At 43.2% G+C, this 22,192-nt stretch overlaps 1 protein-coding gene across 1 annotated transcript in view; it reads right to left on the bottom strand.

Annotated features, from left to right (window-relative positions):
• Nucleotides 1-22,192, bottom strand: part of ANTXR2 (ANTXR cell adhesion molecule 2) — a 148,713-nt gene that overhangs the window by 51,818 nt on the left and 74,703 nt on the right. The window contains exons 13-16 of the mRNA XM_083367172.1: nucleotides 20,840-20,884; nucleotides 16,327-16,419; nucleotides 12,071-12,238; nucleotides 9,847-9,927 (exon numbers count right to left, since the gene is read on the bottom strand). Coding sequence (XP_083223298.1) covers nucleotides 9,847-9,927; nucleotides 12,071-12,238; nucleotides 16,327-16,419; nucleotides 20,840-20,884 — 387 coding nt within the window. The remainder of the gene's footprint in view (nucleotides 1-9,846; nucleotides 9,928-12,070; nucleotides 12,239-16,326; nucleotides 16,420-20,839; nucleotides 20,885-22,192) is intronic.

The following is a 22,192-nucleotide window of genomic DNA, read 5'->3' as shown; positions in this document are numbered from 1 at the left end:
AAGTGGCTAAATGAGTTTTTGTTATGACCCAGGTGGTCAAGGCAAGGCAAGCCCTAGAGAATTCTTTACTTATCTCAACAAAAGGTCTAGCAAACAGACTTCTGATGACTGGTAAGGCTCCATCTACCTTGAAAGCAGCCATCCTCAGCCCCTCAAACAACAGCCCCTATTGTACACATGAAGTCCACAGAGTAGGAGCAAACAAGGTCCAGGGTTCCAAGTCCAGTCCACAAGGCAGAGTCCAGGCACAAGACAATGGGTGTCTTCAGGACAAAGGAAAGGTCCAAGGCAAGAAGCAGTTCCAAGGGCACAGCGGAGCAAAGGCCAAAAGCAGACCACAAAACAAGGGCAAGGTCCAAGACAAAAGGTGAAGAGCAGTCTTCCAAGCAAGGCAAAACAAACAGCAATAGGCATTAGTCAAAGCTGGGGGGAGTGTGTTGTTGTTGTTAGTCGCGAAGTCCTGTCCAACCCATCGCGACCCCATGGACAACGTTCCTCCAGGCCTTCCTGTCCTCTACCATCTTCTGGAGTCTATTTAGGCTCACGCCTACTGCTTCAGTGACTCCATCCAGCCACCTCATTCTCTGCCGTCCCCTTCTTCTCTTGCCTTCAATCTTTCCCAGCATTAGGCTCTTCTCCAGTGAGTCCTTCCTTCTCATCAGGTGGCCAAAGTGTTTGAGCTTCAACTTCAGGATTTGGCCTTCTAAAGAGCAGTCAGGGTTGATCTCCTCTAGGACTGACCGGTTTGATCGCCTTGCAGTCCAAGGGACTCGCAGGAGTCTTCTCCAGCACCAGAGTTCAAAGGCCTCAATTCTTTGGCGCTCAGCCTTTCTTATGGTCCAACTTTCACAGCCATACATTGCAACTGGGAAGACCATAGCCTTGACTATACGCACTTTTGTTGGCAGGGTGATGTCTCTGCTTTTTAGTGTGCTGTCTAGATTTGCCATGGCTTTCCTCCCCAGGAGTAAGCGTCTTTTAATTTCTTGGCTGCAGTCCCCGTGTGCGGTGATCTTGGAGCCCAGGAAAATAAAATCAGTCACTACCTCCATTTCTTCCCCATCTATTTGCCAGGAATTGAGAGGGCCGGATGCCATGATCTTGGTTTTCTTAATGTTGAGTTTCAACCCAACTTTTGTACTCTCCTCCTTCACTCGGGGGGAGTGTAAGCCGAAGCAAACAATTGTTCCTGGAAAGACTAACTCCCCACAGCTTCTCTTTAAGTCAATCCCCTCCAGTGTTCCTTGTGAGGAGGGGTGGGGCAACCTTCTCCCGAGTCGCCTTGCAGCCCTTCTCTGGGCTTGCCTAAGCTCCACTCTCCGTGTCCTTGGATCGAGTGGGGGAGGCACCTGTTCCTCATCAGAGGGGATCTACAGCCAATCAGCACCACTTCCTGTCAGCAGCCGTTCCTCCCCTGTGTCTGTGCAGGCAGGCAGCTCTCTGTTGGGTTGACCACCTCCGCCAATGCCCAAGGGGCCTGGGACAGCATCGTCCTCAGCCCATGGCCTCCCCAAACACACCAAGGAAGATGTGCCATCCTTGTCGGATGGTCCCGGTTCCTCCTCCTCCTCCAAACTGGGCTCTGATGTGGCCATCACAGTTTTACCCCATTTTATGACCTTTCTTGCCATAGCTGTTAAGTGAATTACCACAATGAAGTAAGCAACACGGTTGTTAAGTGAAACTGGTTTCTCTATTGACTTTGCTTGCCAGAAAATCGCAAAAGGTGATCACATGACTCTGGGACACAGCGACCCTCATAGATATGAACCCGTAGCCAAGCATACAAATTTTGATCAGGGATGCTGCAACAGTCAAGTGTGGAAAAACTGTCATAAGTCACTTTTTCCGGTGCCGTTGCAACTCTGAATGGTCGCTAAGCAAATGTTGTATATTGAGGACCACCTGCATATTCCTTATTTCTTAGATTGTAGATCAGTGTTTCTCAAACGTGGCGGCCTGAAGATGTGCGGAAATTTCCCAGCCAGGCTTGGTGGGGAAGTTCTCAAGGTTGAGAAACAGTGCAATAGATTCTAGCTTAGATAGAACAGGCTTGGTGTGTAAAAGAAATGGAACTTATTTATTTATTTATTTAATTAATTAGTTTTATATACCGCCCTATTCCCGAAGGACTTGTGACATTTAAGCCACAGTGCATCAAGGCTGATCAGTTTTAGTAGAGAATTCGACATGTGATTTAAGTAGCACTAAGACCGGAAGTCTAGTCTACTCAATCTTATTAAAATGTGCTATGTGAACACCTTGGTTCAGTAAATTCACAAAGGCCAGCAGATCTGGATAGAAATGGACCCTTAGCTTGATAACCACGTTGTAAGGAAGATTTGAATGACTGGAACGTAAAAAGAATGTGCGATAAACAACATGAACCTATTTATTAGCAAATTAATAATGAAATGAAGAGGTAAAAGGAAGAAAAACGGAAGCGCTATATGGTTGTGAAACAAAGAAACAAAGGGGAAGAATTAATCCATCTGAAATGAAGGGGAAAGAGATTTGTGGGTTTGACAAATATCTGCATGGAATGGAAGGAGTGTAGAGAACGCATGGAAATCTGCGCCAGAAAGTATGAATTAAAATCATCTACATTATTGTGGTGCGTATAAAATCATGAATCCAAAGGTGGATTATAGTGGGATGTCCACTCCTGGGATACCGAAAGAAGCAGGGATAGGTTCTGGGGGAAACGGTGCAATGTTTTGAATGAATGCAAGTTCATTCAGGGGGAAAAATTACTTTATTAAGTGACAGGAGTGAATGGATGGAAACATATACCGAAAGCATACTGAAAAAGTGACTGGGCCATTCAGAATAACAGGTTTGGAAGGGACCTTGGAGATCATCTAGTCCAACCCCCTGCTCAGGCAGGAAACCCTACACCATTTCAGACAAATGGCTGTCCAGTCTCTTCTTAAAAACCTCCAGTGTTGGAGCACCCACAACTTCTGGAGGCAGGTTGTTCCACCGATTAATTGTTCTCACTGTCAGGAAGTTTCTTCTTAGTTCTGGGTTGCTTCTCTCCTCGGTTAGTTTCCATCTGTTGCTTCTTCTCCTGCCTTTGAGTGCTTTGGAGGATAGCTTGACTCCCTCTTCTTTGGGGCAGCCCCTCAAATTTGTAAGGATGCTACACGACAGTTTAATTCATTTATTTAAAAAAAATGAGAGAGGTAAGATTAAGGCTGACGTTTATTTTAAAAACCTGGAGGTATCAGCCTTGGTATCTTTTGTTAGATACCAGAAAATAGGGTAGGGTAGAAAATAGATTGTAGAATACGATTTAATTCTTTAAGAGCGTATCCTTGTACGCTGTTAAGACTCGGTGAATGTATTCTGTAGGTGGAATCGACCTTTCGTATTTCAGCCTCCCCCAATGCGTGCTTATATGCACGCGTGTATAAAGTCATAAATAAATGAACGTGGCGATAAGTTTTCAACCCTGGCAAATCTCATAAAGAAGAACTAACAAAGAGAGTTGCCCCCTCCCTCCTCCCCCCCCCAGAAGAAAAGTGAGTAATTTAGGTGCCTGTGTGTCAATCCTGATTTCATAAATCAACATTCATGAGCCAGCTCAGATTAGCAGCAAAAGAAACCTCATGCTCACACTGAACTTCATGCCAAGTTTCTGTCTACGGTTGCCCCCAACCCACTTGAAAGACGCACCGAGGAAGAGGCAGAAAAGAACAGCCGACGCCATTTTTGGTAGCAGCGTGACAAGATGTCGTTGCAACAATGCCTAAAAAAAAAAACAACCCCGCAAGCGACTGCAGTGGTCGGAAAGCAAACGGAGCCTCAACTAAATTCAAGGAGGGTTCTAGGAGAATTGACTCCTGTCTTGGTTTTTTTTTGTTTTTTTGTTTTTTTAATAAAACAACTCCAAAAAGTACCCTTTCTTTTCCTCTCTTTCTTCTTCTCTCCTGACTTGAAAGAAAATAGCCGGGGCCTCCACGGCGGGTGTATCACTTATAAATTATCTTCTTGGTGGTTCCAAAAAAACTAACTCCAATCAAATCAACACCCAGCCCGAAGCAGGCTGTGAAAAGACAAGAGCTCCTGTGGGTGACCTCCAGATGTTTGATGGAAGGTCTTCAAAAGAGTTTGTGGCTTAATGTGAGCTAAGGAGGAGGAGGAGGAGGAGGAGGAGAAGGAGGAGGATGAGTTGATGGAGGAGGAGGAGGAGGAGGAGGAGGAGGAGGAGGAGGAGGAGGAGGAGGAGGAGGAGGAGGAGGAGGAGGATGGAGACTGGAATCCCCACTCTCCATCCTCCGTTATTCCCTGGAAATTTGGTGGCAGATGTTACCCCATTGCATTTCTCTGTAGTAGCTTTCTTTGCTTCTCTGCCCACCATAACGGAGTCAAACTACATTAGGTTTGTTCTATTTGTGCCTCGGGCAATTCTGGGAGCGCAGCTGTGTCCATCTCCACTCTACCTTTCGTGTTTCAGCCCCGCCTCAGGCAGCAAATGTGAGACCAAACAATCCCATTCTTCCTCCTTATCTACGTCTGCTGACAACCCAGAAGTCTCCCTGCAGGGGGAATGTGGGCCTAAGCCTCTGCCTGGAACAGATGTCGGGGACAACCTGCTAACTCACACCTGTACAAGCCGCGCTCACCTCACCAAGTGCCGGCTGAAAAATTGATGACTCCGAGGGGGGTTCCATCTGCAATCAAAGCCTTTTCTGATCAATGGAAGGCAACTCTCAAACCAAGCCGGCCTCCCCATTAATAGATGGCATTTGTAAGGAAAGAATGGGGGGGGTGTTAAACGGAAGGAGGAAGGAGAAGGGTTGTTTTTTTTCCCCCTCCTCTGATTCTTCACGCTTCAACTTCAAGGGGCTAATTGAGCCTTTGGAATTCTAATGGGACAAAGTGGAGAGACGGATGGCAAGGACACATTTCGGTTGGGTTGCGTTTCAGCGTCCCGGGAAAGGAATGACTTATAATCGCATGAGGAGGGTCTGAAGACGTGTCTGTACTGAAGGAACTTATGAATACCCAAATAAATTTCCCTTCAGGGTATAAAAACGTGGATGTTCCCCAGAGAGTAATTATGTTTTTACAACATAGCAAATCGCTACTCGATGATAACGTTTTGCTTCCTGAGCTAGCCAACAGCCAATTTCCGGCAACTATCCTGAAAAGGTTGCTTTCGTCTTCATTTCTATTTTTCCCCTCCATCAAACTTTTACCAGTGAAATGAGGAAGGAATGGAGGAAAGTGAGGATTAGGGGACCGGAGGCTAAAACATATGAAGAACGGTGGCAGGAATTGGGTATGTCCAGTTTAATGAAGAGAAGGACGAGGGGGGACATGATAGCAGTGTTCCAATATCTCAGGGGCTGCCCCAAAGAAGAGGGAGCCAGGCTGTTCTCCAAAGCACCTGAGAGCAGGACAAGAAGCAACGGATGGAAACTAGTCAAGGAGAGAAGCAACCTAGAACTAAGGAGAAACTTCCCGACAGTGGGAACAATTAACCAGTGGAACAACCTGCCTCCAGAAGCTGTGAATGCTCCAACACTGGAGATTTTAAAGAAGAGATTGGACAACCATTTGTCTGAAATTTATTTATTTTATTTATTTTATTTAGATTTATATACCGCCCTTTCCCGAAGGACTCAGGGCGGTTTACAGGGCATTTAAAAAACAGTCAATACAAACGTTAAAACAAATTAAAAGAGATTAACTAGAACCCCGAGAAAATTAAAACCCAGTTAAAATTAAAATTAAAAATATTCTTAGCCTGGGCCAGAGAGCTCGAAGAGCCAGGTCTTCAGGTCCCGGCGGAATGAACGGAGGTTGGGGGCAGTCCTAAGCTCCGCAGGCAGCTGGTTCCACAGGGCAGGCGCACCCACTGAGAAGGCCCTACCCCTGGGTGTTACCCGCCGGCAGTCTTTAACCGGCGGCACCCTGAGGAGACCCTCCCTGTGGGAGCGCACAGGACGAAGGGAACTTGATGCTGGCAGCAGGTGTTCCCTCAGATATCCCGGACCCAAGCCATGTAGGGCTTTATAGGTCATCACCAGCACCTTGAATCTCACCCAAAGGGCAACTGGAAGCCAATGCAGCTCGCGGAGTAGAGGTGTTACATGGGAGTATCGGGAGACCCCCATCACGACTTTGAAATGGCAAAGTGTTTCTTGCCTAAGTCGGAGGGTTGGACTAGAAGACCTCCAAGGTCCCCTTCTGACCCTGTTGTTCTGTTTATCTTAGATTGGCTGGCACCATGCTCAAGGATGGAGGTTTTTTTGCCCTCTGAGCTAAGATATTTCTACTACTTCCCCACTTATCTTTTTTCCCCTCCTTTTCTTTGACTATTCCAAATATTCTTTATTATTTTATTTTTCTAACCGTATTAAACATTGGCTGTTATTTATTTTATAGATAAGCAAAGTTCTCAATGGTCTTAAGAAATGAATTTTATTTGAATTTGTTAGGCTTCTCTTCTGCCTCATCGTCTTACCATGTAGCATCCTGCAGAGTACGCAGAAAAATTATCCATTCTTGTGACACGGAATCCAGGAACAGACAGTCCGTTGCCAATATTTAAATCTGAATCAGAATTAGAAACAATTCTAAACTTTTACTAATCTGCAGATGAAGGCAAACTCCTTTGCGTTCAGGGTGATTATTTTTTGTTTGTTTTCTTTCATTAGGGCCACTTCTTTTTTTTCCCCCAATTTCTTATTTTAGGGGCTCCAGAATTGTCCAAGAACATGTAACAAGTCACATATATTTGAGTGGTGGTTCTTTATCAGCAGAGACGATGCCATATGGGAAGGAACTACAAAAACATACATGTTACGCTACATAATCTCCAGTTATTTAAGGAGAAATCAATTGATGAAAACACTTCTCGCCCAGAAGTGGGTTTCTCTGAATCATTTGATTCATATTTAGCAGGTTTACTTGAAAGTAGTGGGTTTCAACGGAGCTTCCTGGAGAAAATTGCCCAGTTAATGTACAAGTCCACCACCCGTCTCAGAAAACACCGGTGGCATGAATGAAAGATGTTCAGAGGTTTTGAATGATATCCCAGTCTTGCCTTTAACTTGTTCAATTTTAAAAAGCACTGTTACTGAACACTGAAATCTTGATGAATTCTCCCTTAAAGAGTTTTTGAAAGCTGAGCTAACTTTCTGGCTCCTTTCATTTGCAATCGCAGGCAGTTTTTAACATACTCCCTGAAAGTTTCTGCACCAAGGATGTTTAAAATCGCCAAGAATTCTTATCTTCTAATGCCAACATTATTGACAAATTTCACCCCTGACGGTTCGTGATATACAAGCTAGGAAGTCTGTCTTATGACCCTCAAAGAAGACAAAATTAAAAGCCAAGAACAAATCTCCATTTTAAGGTCTACACTAGCTTGCCTACAACCAGGCATCCTCCAGATGTGTTTGAATGGGAACTCATCGCATTCCCACTGACCAGAATTTCTAAAGGTTGCAAGCTCAAAGTAACTAGAGGGCAATAGGTTGAAAAAGGTTTATTTATTTATTTATTTAGTTAGTTTTATATACCGCCCTATTCCTGAAGGACTCAGGGAGGTTTACAGGGCAAAATTTAAAAGACAATATAAAAGTTGAAATAGAAATAGAATTAAAATGAATTAAATTAATTAATAGTTCAACAAATTAAAACAAAATTAAAAAACTTAAAACCCCTCAGTCCAGGCCAGATAGATCAAAGAACCAGGTTTTCAGGTCCCGGCGAAACAAACAAAGGTCGGGGGCGGTCCGGAGTTCCACAGGCAGCTGATTCCATAGGGCAGGCGCGCCCACAGAGAACGCCCTCCCTCTGGGGATCACCCGCTGGCACTCCCTGACTGGCGGCACACTAAGGAGGCCCTCCCTATGGGAGCGCACAGGACGATGGGAAGTTGATGCTGGCAGCAGGTGCTCCCTAAGATAATCTGGGTCCATGCCATTTAGGACTTTATAGGTCATCACCAGCACCTTGAATCTCACCCAGAGGGCAACTGGAAGCCAATGCAGCTCGCGGAGAAAAGGTGTTACACGGGAGTATCGGGAGACTCCCATCACAACTCGCGCGGCTGCATTCTGCACCAGCTGAAGCCTCCAAGTGGTCAAGGGCAGCCCCATGTAGAGAGCGTTGCAGTAGTCTAACCGGGAGGTCACGAGCGCATGAGTGACTGTGCGTAGGGCATCTCGGTCCAGATAGGGCCGCAACTGGTGCACCAGGTGAACCTGGGCAAAAGCCCCCCTGGTCACGGCTCCTATATGATCTTCCAAACTGAGCCATGAATCCAGGAGGATGCCCAAGTTGCCATACACAAGTCCAATAAAAGAGAATATTTGTAGTTCAGGGTTGAACTGTGGGGTCCTGGATTCTCTCTAAGTTTGGTTATTTTCTTGCAGACATTTCATTACCCAACTAGGTAACATCATCAGTTCCCTTCATTAGCTAATAATTCCTGATTCATACATACATGTACAGCATTATAAAATGGCAAATGTGAGCTAGAACCCACAGGATACTCCCCAGATTTCAAAGCACTATGTCAGGGGTCTCCAAACTAGGCAACTTTAAGACTTGCAGACTTCAACTCCCAGAATTCCTCAGACAGCCATGAGGAATTCTGGGAATTGAAGTCTGCAAGTCTTAAAGTTACCAAGTTTAGAAACCCCTGAACTACAGTATATGATAAACTACCAATGAGATTTGAAGCATGGGCCAGAAGAGGAAGCTTGAATAGTAGTTTTGGCTGTTATGGGAGGAAAACTAAGGTTAGTTCATAATTGACACCACAGATGAAGACACCCATTCCTTCTGTTCACCAGATAACATCTCACATCTCCTATTCCCAACCTCTTGCTTTCCAAACACAGTTAATGCCATTTTTGTATTTTCTACCCAGAGCTGTTTGCCATTGGAGTGATGTACAAGGCCAATAGATAAGTAAGCAAGTAATAAAACATCTGGAAGTGCTCAACTGAATAATATATGCTATGTAAAATAGTGGAGAAAAGTCATTCTATCTAATATAGAGTAGAGTGGAGTGGAGTGGAGTGGAGTAGAGTAGAGTAGAGTAGAGTAGAGTGGAGTGGAGTGGAGTGGAGTGGAGTGGAGTGGAGTGGAGTGGAGTGGAGTGGAGTGGAGTGGAGTGGAGTGGAGTGGAGTGGAGTGGAGTGGAGTGGAATGGAATAGAATAGAATAGAATAGAATAGAATAGAATAGAATAGAATAGAATAGAATAGAATAGAATAGAATAGAATAGAATAGAATAGAATAGAATAGAATAGAATAGAATAGAATAGAATAGAATAGAATAGAATAGAATAACTTTATTGTCCAAGTATGATTGGACACAAGGAATTTATCTCCAGTGCATAAGCTCTCAGTGTACATACAAACAACAAGGTAACATGATCAGTGTACGTACAAACATACAAACAAACATGTACATACAAACAACAAGTATACATACAACCATCAAGGTAATAAAATCATATGATACCAAATAGAAGAAGGTACTAGAAAAGATGAGAAGGGTAATTGTAACACAGCCCCACTGCATGGAGGAGAAGATCCATACATTCTCCTATACCAGGGGTCTTCAAACTTGGCCCTTTTATGACTCGTGGACTTCGACTCCCAGAATTCCTCAGCCAGGCAGGCTGGCTGAGGCTGGCTGAGGAATTCTGGGATTCGAAGTCCACGAGTCATAAAAGGGCCAAGTTTGAAGACCCCTATCCTATACCAATAAAAGATTCTTCCCTTGCACTGAGCATATCCCAGGAAGCTTGAGAAGCTGTGGTGCCCATCCTTCAACCTGCTAAGGAAAGCCCTCAGGTGCATCTGTTCACCCACCTCATCTCCTTGCTGCGGTCGCATCAAAGACACTCTGTCGTACTGCCGCCTTAGCAAAGCCCAAAGGGCATCAAGCCGACCCTGTAAAGAGAAAGCCAGAAAGAATTTTGATGATTTGGCAGAGGTGAGAACCATTTCCCAACCCATTAACCATCCTTGGATATCTGTCAGGCATCATCTCCAGCCAAATGACACTGCAGGATAACAATCACTCCTTAAATGGGACGCTATTAGGTGTAAATTCTCTTTAATGGGAACACACTGGGCCAGCGATGCATGAGTAAGTAGTTCCTAACAGTGTGTTAAATGAGTTGGAAATTCCTAAACCTGGGCTTTTAAAACATACAGACTAAGATCAAATAAAGCTAAATAAAGTAACACTAAATTCATTCACTCAAAATATTTGGCTGTATGGGGCCAAATATATTCAGGATTTCAACCCCCGGTCTTGATTAAAGGCTATATCGTATCTCCATTTAAGTAAAATTTTGGCCAATGAAAACAGGGAGTTATTGGATGAAGCAAAGTTTTCTCGAATATAAATGGCAAGAAATAGATTAAACCACCACCACCACCCCAAAAAATATTATTATTTTTAATTACTCCTTTGTTCAATTTTGTATAACATTGGATAGAAATAGAGGTAGTTCTTCATATATGACTGGTCATTTAGCAATTGTTTGAAGTTACAACAAAGCTGCTTTATGGGATTTGACCCAACCCTGTCAGCCTTTCATAAGGCCTTAAAAAACTGGCTATGTTGTGGAGTCCTGGGGCACTGAATGTGCCAAGGGTCCCATTTCCTGACTATACAGGTAGTCCTCAACTTACAACCACAACTGAGCCCAAAATCTCTGTGGTTAAGTGAGTCAGTTGTTTTGCCCCATTTTTCGACCTCTCTTGCCACTGTTAGGTGAATCGCTGCAGGTGTTAAATTAGTAACACAGTTGTTAAGTGAATCTGACTTCCCTTTTGACTTTGCTTGTCAGAAGGTTGCAAAAGGGGATCAGATGACCTCGGGACACTGCAACCATCATAAGTACATGCCAGTTGCCAAGCATCTGAATTTTGAGCACATGACCAAGGGATGCTGCAACGGTTGTACGTTTGAATGAAACGGTCATAAGTCATTTTTTTTCCAGTGCCATTATAACTTTCAACAGGTCATTAAACATCATTGTAAGTTGAAGACTATCTATACTGCTAACGGGCCAAATATTTTGCTCTTGTGTATCTTGAACTGGATGTTTTAAATACTTCCCCCCCCCCTGATTTTATTATTTTAAAATGTTTCTTAAATTTTTAATTGTAAAATATTTCTGAATTGAAAGCCGCCAAAAGTCATTGACTGAGATGGGGAAAGAAAGAAAGAAAGAAAGAAAGAAAGAAAAGAAAGAAAGAAAGAAAGAAAGAAAGAAAGAAAGAAAGAAGGAAGGGAAGGAAGGAAGGAAGGAAGGAAGGAAGGAAGGAAGGAAGGAAGGAAGGAAGGAAGGAAGGAAGGAAGGAAGGAAGGAAGGAAGGAAGAAATAAAGAAAGAAAGAGGGAGGGAGGGAGGAAAGGAAGGGGGAGGGAGGGAGTGTGGGAGGGAGGGAAGAAAGAAAGAAGAAAGAAAGAAAGAAAGAAAAGAAAGAAAGAAAGAAAGAAAAGAAAGAAAGAAAGAAAGAAAGAAAGAGGGAGGGAGGAAAGGAAGGGGGAGGGAGGGAGGGAGGAAAGGAAGGGGGAGGGAGGGAGGGTGGGAGGAAAGAAAGAAAGAAAGAAAGAAAGAAAGAAAGAAAGAAAGAAAGAAAGAAAAAAGAAAAAGAAAGAAAGAGTTGGAAGAGGGAGGGAGGAAGGAAGGAAGGAAGAAAAAGAAAGAGACAAAGGAAAGAAAAGAAAGAAAGAAAGAAAGAAAGAAAGAAAGAAAGAAAGAAAGAAAGAAAGGGAGGGAGGGAGGGAGGGAGGGAGGGAGGAAAGGAAGGAGGAGGGAGGGAGGGAGGGAAGAAAGAAAGAAAGAAAGAAAGAAAGAAAGAAAGAAAGAAAGAAAGAAAGAAAGAAAGAAAGAAAGAGAAAGGAAGGAAGGAAGGAAGGAAGGAAGGAAGGAAGGAAGGGCGAGGGAGGGAAGGAAGGGGAAGGAGGGAAGAAAGAAAGAAAGAAAGAAAGAAAGAAAGAAAGAAAGAAAGAAAGAAAGAAAGAAAGAAAGAAAGACGCTCACAGCAAATTCAATGATAAAGGATTTATCAAGTACCTTGATAGGAGTGTACCATTTTTCCTGGGAAGGCAATGAGGTAGGCTTTGATTTCGGTGCTCTAGGTGGAACCGGCTCATCTCCTTCCTCGGGGAGTTTCACCACTGCATTCTTTGCTTTCTCCAGCCGGGCTCCTTCCTCAGTTGACCCTTTGTCACCCCAACGGACCTAAAGAAAGCAAGTCTCCATATCAGACTGGCCGTCCGCTTCAACACAAGAAGCTGGCTCTTCTTGTTCGGGCAGAATCCATGTGCCAATAAAGGGGAATACTTGCAGCTCAGGGTTGAAAGGAGGGGTCCTTGGCGCTCTCTGAGTTTGTTTTCTTGCAGACGTTTCATTACCCAAGCTAGGTAACGTCATCCATGCTAGCAGGGAGTGGGGTTTGCTCCCCGTTCATATTGTAGTGTCTTGCTCTGTCAGTCTTGGTGGGAGTGAGCTTGGCTGGGCCGTTTACTGTTTATTTTATTTATTTATTTTTATTTATTTATTTAGATTTATATACCACCCTTTCCCGAAGGACTCAGGGCGGTTTACAGGGCATTTAAAAGAAAGTCAATACAAACGTTAAAAAAAATTAAAAAAGATTAAATAGAACCCTGAGAAAATTAAAACCCAGTTAAAATTAAAATTAAAAAATTCTCAGCCTGGGCCAGAGAGCTTGAAGAGCCAGGTCTTCAGGTCCCGGCGGAATGAACAGAGGTTGGGGGCAGTCCTAAGCTCCGCAGGCAGCTGGTTCCACAGGGCAGGCGCACCCACTGAGAAGGCCCTATCCCTGGGTGTTACCCGCCAGTAGTCTTTAACCGGCGGCACCCTGAGGAGACCCTCCCTGTGGGAGCGCACTGGACGAAGGGAACTTGATGCTGGTAGTAGGTGTTCCCTCAGCTGAGATATTATTTACTTCTTGATTGTTGTGGTCTGACGTTAATCTTGGGAGCTAATCTATGCTCATCTGGGGGCTGATCAAGAAATAAACAGATAAGCTCTCATGCTGCCCTTTTTCATTCCTCCCCCCCCCTGTATATTGGAATTGTGAAATCCCAAACTTCAAGGAAGGAAGAAGCAATTCACAAAGCAGCAATTTATTGCTTTGGAGAAGTCTGAGAGTGTCAGGGTTATTTGGGGGTTCAACCATCCTTTCATGATCTCCACCTAAGCCAATTTTACTATCATCATACTATCCTGCATAGCTGAAGCTAAGAGCTAAGAGCTTGCCTATCTCGGCCTGCTACATGAACTTAAAGGGTACTGAATCATTTCAAAAGTATTCCAGCTGCGTTTCAAGTACAAATATCACCCTTACAAAATCACTTGGCTGGCACACAATGAGAATACACATACAGCGCTATATATATTTTCCTTCCAAAAATAACTAAAATTGACTTGAAAAGCCTTATTGTCTCTTTGGCATTCAATTACTTGAAACAAGTTTCTGTTATTCGGGGCCTAATGAAATGATGGAATCCGTTCTTCCTAAGCTATGAAAAGACAGCCAAAATTGTTCTATTTATTGGGGGTGGGGGGGGGACCTACAAGGACATTCTTATAGTCCAATTCTCATTTTTAAAAAGTCAATGGGCCAAACTGACATCAAAGCTCATCAAGATCATCAAGATTTCAGTAGGAACATGGGAAGAATCACTTCTAATCTTTTATACAGTAGTGGCCAAAGTTGCGGAAACCTTTTTGGGAAAAGTGTATTTTTCAGGTTTGATGGCTAATAACACCACTTTTTTTTTTAGTAGTACCATAAAATTATATATCAATGGAAAGATAATTTAATCAGGAATGTAATGCAACAAAGTTTCTTCAATTATCTGTACTGTATTCTATGGAAAGTTATAGCCAAATAACCAGAAAAAGGAAGCACAACTTGCCTAGGTTTATATCAGGTAGCTTTCCTTCATCTGATTGTAGCCAATGAGCACGAGTGTTTAGAGAGCCAATCAGGTGTCATCTTGTTATGGCAATGAGCCAATCAGATCACGGTAGGATTCGGTTATTGGTGTCACGTATTGAAGCTGAGAGGAGGACATTTGTCAGTGTGTGATGTGATCGCTATCGAGTTGGTTGGGGCATTTTTTTGTGTTCTTTCATTTAATGAGCTTGTAAAACGTAATAAAATTAAAGTAATGGTGCAAAGAGTTGACTGGTCGCCCAGAAAGCGATGTAAAATAGTATTATTAAGTGAACAAGGCTACAGTTATAAAGAAATTAGAAGAAAAATTGGTGGAAACTTAACCAAAGGTGGCATTTCTACTGTACACTTTTCCCAAAAGGTTTCCACAATTTTGGCCATTCCTATAGATACCACTCAGTGCTAAGAAAAACTGGAATAACCTAAAGGTCATCCAGTCGCTGTATCCAGTTTCTACAAATGACCAATCACATGCCTCAATGGAATCAATGCACGATGCACAAAAGCAATAACTCAATGATAATCCACAGCAACTCATATTTGAAAATGCATAACTCTGATTGCGTAGCTTAGTTCTCTCTTAGATCTTAACTTTTTTTAAGCTAAACATAAAATTTACACCTGCAAGCATATTGCTAATGCAACGTGTGGAGAAATGCTGTCTTTTCTGTGCTCTTTTATACATCAACCAATACCACCCATTGAGTGGTATTAGGTTATGAATGAGCGGCATATGGTGACCTAGTGACGAAGATGCTCGCCTCCCACTCGGAAGGTTGAGAGTTCAATCCTAGGTAAATTCTCTCTTGGAGCACAAAGAAAAAAATATCTGCTGTGAACTCCATGCAGGTGTCAGGAAGGGCATCCGGCCAGTAAATGCTCAGCTCCATCCGACTCTACCCTGAATTAAGTGATTACAAGGTCGTAAAAAGGTTATGGAAAAGAAGAACATTGATCTCTTCGTCCACTTTTCTTCAAACTATATCTTCTGACCCTCAGATCTCCCCTTTCCAATTCTGAAATGAAACTTCTAAAAGAAGAAGCAGTGCTGAAGGCAATGTCATCTTAGAACAGAGGTGGGGAACTATGGCCTCTTTATGACTGGTGGACTTTGACTCCCAAAATTCCTGAGCCAGAACTCTTGAGAGTTGAAGTCCACCAGTCATAAAAGGGCCACAGTTGCCCACCTCTGTCTTAGAACAATTTTAAAAAAGTTAGCAATTGTTATTTATTCATGCTGTTGGAATAATCTGTGGTAGAGGACAGGAAGGCCTGGAGAAACGTTGTCCATAGGGTCACGATGGGTCAGACACGACTTCGCAGCTAACAACAACAAGGAATAATCTGAGCACAGCAAGCATAAAGTTGCTGTAGAGAGAAGGTAAGGACTGATTCTCACATCAGTGAAAACAAAACAAAACAAAACAACAACAGAACAATGGACCACCCAGTGGATCTAATGGGATCATCGTGCTTTGCAGGCATTGCTATAACTGCTATTCCACCTCAATTCCTGGAGGAGAACCCAAAGTCACAGCTGCTTTCTAGCAAAAGTACTTAAGGCAGTGTACTTCATAATCATAAAACGATATCATTAATCAATAATACAACAGCCCCAAAGAGGTGGCTCCATCTCTTGACATTTTACATTCTTCCAAGCCCATCAGATTCCATGGAAGCTGCACAATGTTTTGCAATAATTAACAACTGAACCTAACAATTCATAAGGTTCAGCTGCTGCCCCATCAAAGTCGAAGCCCAGTTGCTCTGGCTTAGCTTCACATCCAGCCACACAGCACCACGGTAGCTGTCAGCAACTCCCTTCAACTCACACGAGGTGCTGGTAATGACCTATAAAGCTCTAAATGGCTTGGGTCCGGAATATCTAAGGGAACACCTGCTGCCGGCATCATCTTCCCATCGTCCTGTGCGCCCCCACAGGGAGGGCCTTCTCAGGGTACCGCCGGTTAATGAATGCCGGCGGGTTATTCCCAGGGGAAGGGCGTTCTCTGTGGGTGCGCCTGCCCTATGGAACCAACTACCCACAGAACTTAGGACTGCCCCCGACCTTCGCTCATTTCGCCGGGACCTGAAGACTTGGCTCTTCGATCTATTTGGTCCAGACTGTGGGGTTGTTAATTTAACTGGGTTTTAGATTTACTCTTGGGGCTTGAATTTAATTTGTTTTAATTGTTTTTATTTTTTGTATTCATGGTTTTAACTGCCCTGTAAACCGCCCTGAGTCCTATGGGAATAGGGCAGTATACAAATCCAATAAAATAAAAATAAATAAAATAAATGTTACATCTCCTACGGCAGTACTCAATTCCACGCTACTGACCTCCATCCTTTTAATTCCACCAACTCCTCGTCCACCATAGTAGGAAGCGTCCACTGTCGGCCATTTTTTGGAAGGCAAAGGATCTTCTTCCTCCTGAGAAAAATCCAAGAACATTTTTTGGGGGGCGAGTGGGAATAAATTTAGATTTTTGGAAAGAAAGAAAAATAACAAAACTCCTCATATATATATATATCTAAAACCAGCTTACTCGCAGGCAACCTTTTCCTAAAAGTGATGTGAGGCAAAACAGTGAGAACACAAGGAAAACAGAAGCAGTCCTTGACTCACGACCCTAATTGAGCCCAAGACTTTATGTTGCTAAGTGAAGAAAATTGGTTGAGTGAGTTTTGCCCCATTTTATGACTTTTCTTGCCACGGTTATTAAGTGAATCACTGCAGCTGTTAAATTAATAACACAGTTGTTAAGTGGATCTGGCTTCCCCACTGACGTTGCTCGCCAGTAGGTCGTGAAAGGTGATCACATGACCCCAGGACACTGCAGTGGTCATAAATATGAACCAGTTGTCAAGCATCCAAATGTAAGTCACATGACCATGGAGATGCTGCAATGGTCATAAGTGTGAAAAAGTGATCATAAGTCTTTTTTTTCAGTGCCATTGTAACTGCGGATGGCACTAAATGAACTGTTGTAAGTAGAGGACTACCTGCATTAAAGACAATAAGCTATACTGCTGACATAAAATATAAACGTCAAATTAATGGTTGCGGAGGAGCTTCCTACATACCGCACATATATTTTGAGTGGCATAAAATATTAGTTTTACCGCAAGCTAAAAACAGGACAAAAACCTGTTGCTTTATTATTTTATTTTAATTTTTTTTCGTGATAAAGAGGTTTTGGAATTAGACCATTCCCCCAACTAATTGAACAAAATTGTCAGCATGTTTAACACAGCTTAAATATAGCCATTAACCATTTTTCACAATTTAAAACCCTTCCATCAAACAAAGGCATAAAAATCTACAGCAAATACACCAGAATCAGTGTCAGAAGCTAAATGAGTTATGGACCAACAAAGTTTCCACAATCTGCTACCCTTCTAATTTGAGGGACTCAACTTCCAAAATTCACAGTCCATATGGCCATTCTTGCTAGGAACTTGGGGGTTTGCAGTCCAACGTATCAAGAGTGCATCGGGTTATAAAAAGCTTATTTGAAATGCTCTCGTGAACCTTCTGAATATTGAATATATATATATATATATATATATATATATATATATATATATATATATATATATATATATATATATATTTAAGGGAAAAAAAACTGGTAAAGACTCCTTTGGGCTGAGCTGAAGGACTGGTGACTACACAGACGTATCTCTGTAGTTTTCTCATCAATCACTGAAAGCAGTTTGCTAACGCCTTCTTCCTAGAATGTGAAACTTATCTAATTTCAAAAAGAAGGGTAGTTTGTCTGCCTCAAGTAGTGCACATTTCATAATTAAAGACACGCCTTGTAACTCACTGAGAATGCATTAGATGACACCAGACAGGCATCCATAGACACCGTCCCCCTTTTGTCAAAACGATGAATGCAATATCTTGCAACACAAGCTCCACCTCTCGGGGCATTTGTGTGATGTACAATGCATGCACAACAGAGGGAAGGCGGAGCATTATAAGGGTGCGACACTGCCTCCATCAAGCTGACCTTCTGTATTTATTTATTTGTATGCTGCCTTTTATTATTTTTACAAGTAACTCAAGCTGGCAAACATATCCAACACACCTGCCTCTTTGTCTTTTCCCCAAAACAACAACTCTTTGAGGTTGGTTGGGATGAGAGACACATTGGCTCAAAGTCACCCCGTTAGCTTTCATGGCTAAGGTGGGACCAGAACTCAGCATCTCCTGGTGATTGGCCCAAAGTAACCCAGTTGGCTTTCATGGCTAAGGCGGGACTAGAACTCACCATCCCCTAGTGATTGGCCCAGAGTAACCCAGTTGGCTTTCATGGCTAAGGTGGGACCAGAACTCAGCATCTCCTGGTGATTGGCCCAAAGTAACCCAGTTGGCTTTCATGGCTAAGGCGGGACTAGAACTCACCATCCCCTAGTGATTGGCCCAGAGTAACCTAGTTGGCTTTCATGGCTAAGGTGGGACCAGAACTCAGCATCTCCTGGTGATTGGCCCAAAGTAACCCAGTTGGCTTTCATGGCTAAGGCGGGACTAGAACTCACTTTCTCCTGGTGATTGGCCCAAAGTAACCCAGTTGGCTTTCATGGCTAAGGTGGGACTAGAACTCACCATCCCCTAGTGATTGGCCCAAAGTAACCCAGTTGGCTTTCATGGCTAAGGTGGGGCCAGAACTCACCATCTCCTGGTGATTGGCCCAGAGTAACCCAGGTGGCTTTCATAGCTAAGGTGGGACTAGAACTCACCATCCCCTAGTGATTGGCCCAAAGTAACCCAGTTGGCTTTCATGGTTAAGGTGGGGCCAGAACTCACCATCTCCTGGTGATTGGCCCAGAGTAACCCAGGTGGCTTTCATAGCTAAGGTGGGACTAGAACTCAGCATCTCCTGGTGATTGGACCAAAGTAACCCAGTTGGCTTTCATGTCTAAGGTTGGACTAGAATTCGCCATCTCCTGGTGACTGGCCCAAAATCAACCAGCCAGCCTTCATGCCTAAGGTGAGACAAGAACTCATTGACCCTTGGTTTCTACCCTAATGGCTTAACATGACAGATAAAATAACAGATGACAACTGATCCCCAAGTTGGTGTATAAACGTTAAGGGTTATTATATCCAGCTTAGGTTAGTTCTGCTGATGCCTATGCGAGCAGTCCCTGCTTCAGGAGATCCTTTGAAAGGGAGCCTCTTCCCAAGAGAACATGTCCTCCACCCCCGTCACGTTAAAAAACTGCAGAGCATTAAACAGTGGGGAAACTTTTGTGTTTTTTTGAAAAAGGTGAATGACACAAAATGCCAAGCGTTTCAGCAAAAGGCCATGAATCCAGAACTGACAGCAATTGTGGTTTAGTAGCTGCACTGGTTACAGAATGGGGAGCATATTGTAGGCACTGTGTTAGAGGTCACCCAGTTGGCTTTCCTGGCTAAGGTGGGACTAGAACTCACCATCTCCCGTATTCTAGCCTGGTGCCTTGAAATGAAGGGCTCCTAGCAAGCCAACATCTTTCCCAAGCCTCCCTGACAGCTGATTTAGAAAGAAAATGTACTGGGGAAAAGAATTGGGGTGTGTGTATTCAAACACGCCTTATTGCAGCCTTGCCCCAAAGGGGTTGGCACTACAGGTCCCATTTTCTTCTGCCAGTAGGGCCAGTGGTCTTTCTATGAGTGTAGCTGCAGCATCAACACATCTGGAAGATACCGCAGGTTTACATGCTTAGCCAACTTCGGCTGATAGCCGTTGTAATTTCCCCTAAAGAAATACAGAGTATTCTCTGCATTTCCAAGGAAGAAGGGATTGTCACAATTCTTGACTGAATTTAAGGCTGCACTGCAAGTATGTCCTAACACCCCTTTTAGGGCCTCTCAATGTACAAAGACAAAATAAAAAGTGCAAAACTAACAGGGGGGTTTATCAGGTAGAACACCGAAGCAAAAATGCAGATGTGCAAGGCGTTTAATATAGCCGGATCAGAAGATTATTACCACTTTGTTGGAGTGAGTTAAGATAGTCTGCGAATTATTATACTTGCTGGCATCCTTAGCCACAGAATGCATAAACTGAGCATCTTGGTTATGTGCAAGGAAAATCAATTTGCAGTGGAATGTGTTTTGAAGTGCTTATTACAATCCAATTCCTGTTGAGTTGCCACATTGCAACACTTCACTTGTGCACTTTGGGGGATAACCAATCTAGCTAACATAGTGCACCCTATAAAAAGGAATGCTGTGCTTTAACAGACCAACTCCCCCACCCTTTTCTTTATAGCTAACTCGTTTGGATACCCAGCTAAAGTTGATGGATGTGATCACACAATTTTATGAACAATCCCAAAGAGAGTGGTTTCAATATGGCTAAAGAGGCCATGCTCCCATTTCGTGAGGGGAAAAAAAAATTCCCCAAAGATCCTGTATTGATAGGAGACATCTACTCTTTATCAAAGGATTCTTCTACACATGGGTGTGTTTGGATCCACAACTGCCTAACACAGTAAAAACATGGCTGAAATGTGTTCACGTGAACTCCTGACATGTTCTCTTATGGCAGATATATACACTGTGGTGAACGGCAGGCTCACTTAGTACTCTGACCCGGGAATGAGGGGGAAAAAATGGTTATTTGAAGATAATTGACTCATTTCTGCTTCTTTCTCCTCCTAGTGCCCCCATCCTACGCACCTTCAAATTCACCATTTATTTATATCGCCAACTATTGCATGACGGGAAAAGCAGAGGGATCCTTCATGAGACAAATAAATCAAGTCGGGCTCAACCTTAAATTGTATTTCTGAGTCATTGGCAACCTGGTGATCTGCTTTTGTAAACAGCAAGCCATCGGAACAGTTTGGAAGCTTACCTCTATTGGAACTGGAGGCTGTAGCCGAGGAGGGTCCTTAATAACCTATTGATGAAGGGACAAATTAGATGATAAAGGAGAGAATGGCAAATATTCATTAAAACCAGGGGTCTTCAAACTTGGCCCTTTTATGACTTGTGGACTTCAACTCCCAGAATTCCTCAGCCAGGCACGCTGGCTGAGGAATTCTGGGAGTTGAAGTCCGCAAGCAGAGGTCTTCAAACTTGGCCCTTTTATGACTCGTGGACTTCAACTCCCAGAATTCCTCAGCCAGGGACACTGGTTGTAGAATTCTGGGAGTTGAAGTCCACGAGTCATAAAAGGGCAGAGTTTGAAGACCCCTGGCCTACAGTCATTAGATATTTTGGCCATGTGACCGTGGGGATGCTGCAACGGCCATGTGAAAAATGGTTGCAAGTAACTTTTTTTCAGTGCCATTGTAACTTTGAATAGTCGCTAAATGAATGGCTATAAGTTGAGGACTTCCTGTACTGCCGCCTTCCAAATAATGAGATCAAATTTCCAGTTGGATCCAGGCTGCACCTCTATTAACGTTAACAGTAGCAAATCTGAAGATCTTTTGTATTGCAACGATTTTATATTCTGCGGTATGTATCTGGCTTAATTCTATATAAACTATGGTTACTAGGATTTTTTTTTCAGATTGGGCACAACACTTAAGGCTTAACACTCCCCTACAAAGAAACAAAAATGGAGAAGATCTCTCCCCCACCAAAGCATTTTAATTAAATCAACTTTATTAACAGCATGGGGCCCCCTTTAAATCCATCATTTCCCTCAAAACCGGCTGAGGAAGCTCTCCTTTATTTTCCGGGGGGGGGGGGTGGAAAGGAAAGGAAGAGCGCCTGTAATTCCTTCATCCTGAGAACTTGCACATGTTAAAAGACATAATATTGCCAAGATGTCAAGTATTTCTATTTCATTCACATTTCTTAAACACCATTGCAAGAGCCCAGGAGACTAAATCTCCATTTTGTTTACCATATGCAGAGTTTGAGTCTTCTCCAATTTGTAGGGTTTGGTATTATTATCATTGTCAAGAACAGGCTGCTGGGTGTTTATTTAGCCAAACAAGGGGGGGGGATGTAAGACTCCGTTTTAGAACACAGCCGGTTTTCCTCCCTAATAGATAATTAAACAGACAGATGGACAAATAGACAGATACGTAAGTAGGTAGGTAGGCAGGCAGGAAGACAGAGGATAGGTAAAGATACTGAGTTCATTTTTATTTATTGTTTTAATAAATGAGTGTCTTCGGGCAACTGCCCCTTTGTGTGCTCGTTAACACTTCTCCAGTGCTTGAATGTGGTGGGCATTATAAAATGTCAGCAC

This window comes from Vipera ursinii (genome assembly GCF_947247035.1).
Source record: "Vipera ursinii genome assembly, chromosome: 7".
In the NCBI taxonomy this organism is placed as follows: Eukaryota; Metazoa; Chordata; class Lepidosauria; order Squamata; family Viperidae; genus Vipera; species Vipera ursinii.
This window is presented reverse-complemented; position numbering and strand designations above follow the sequence as displayed.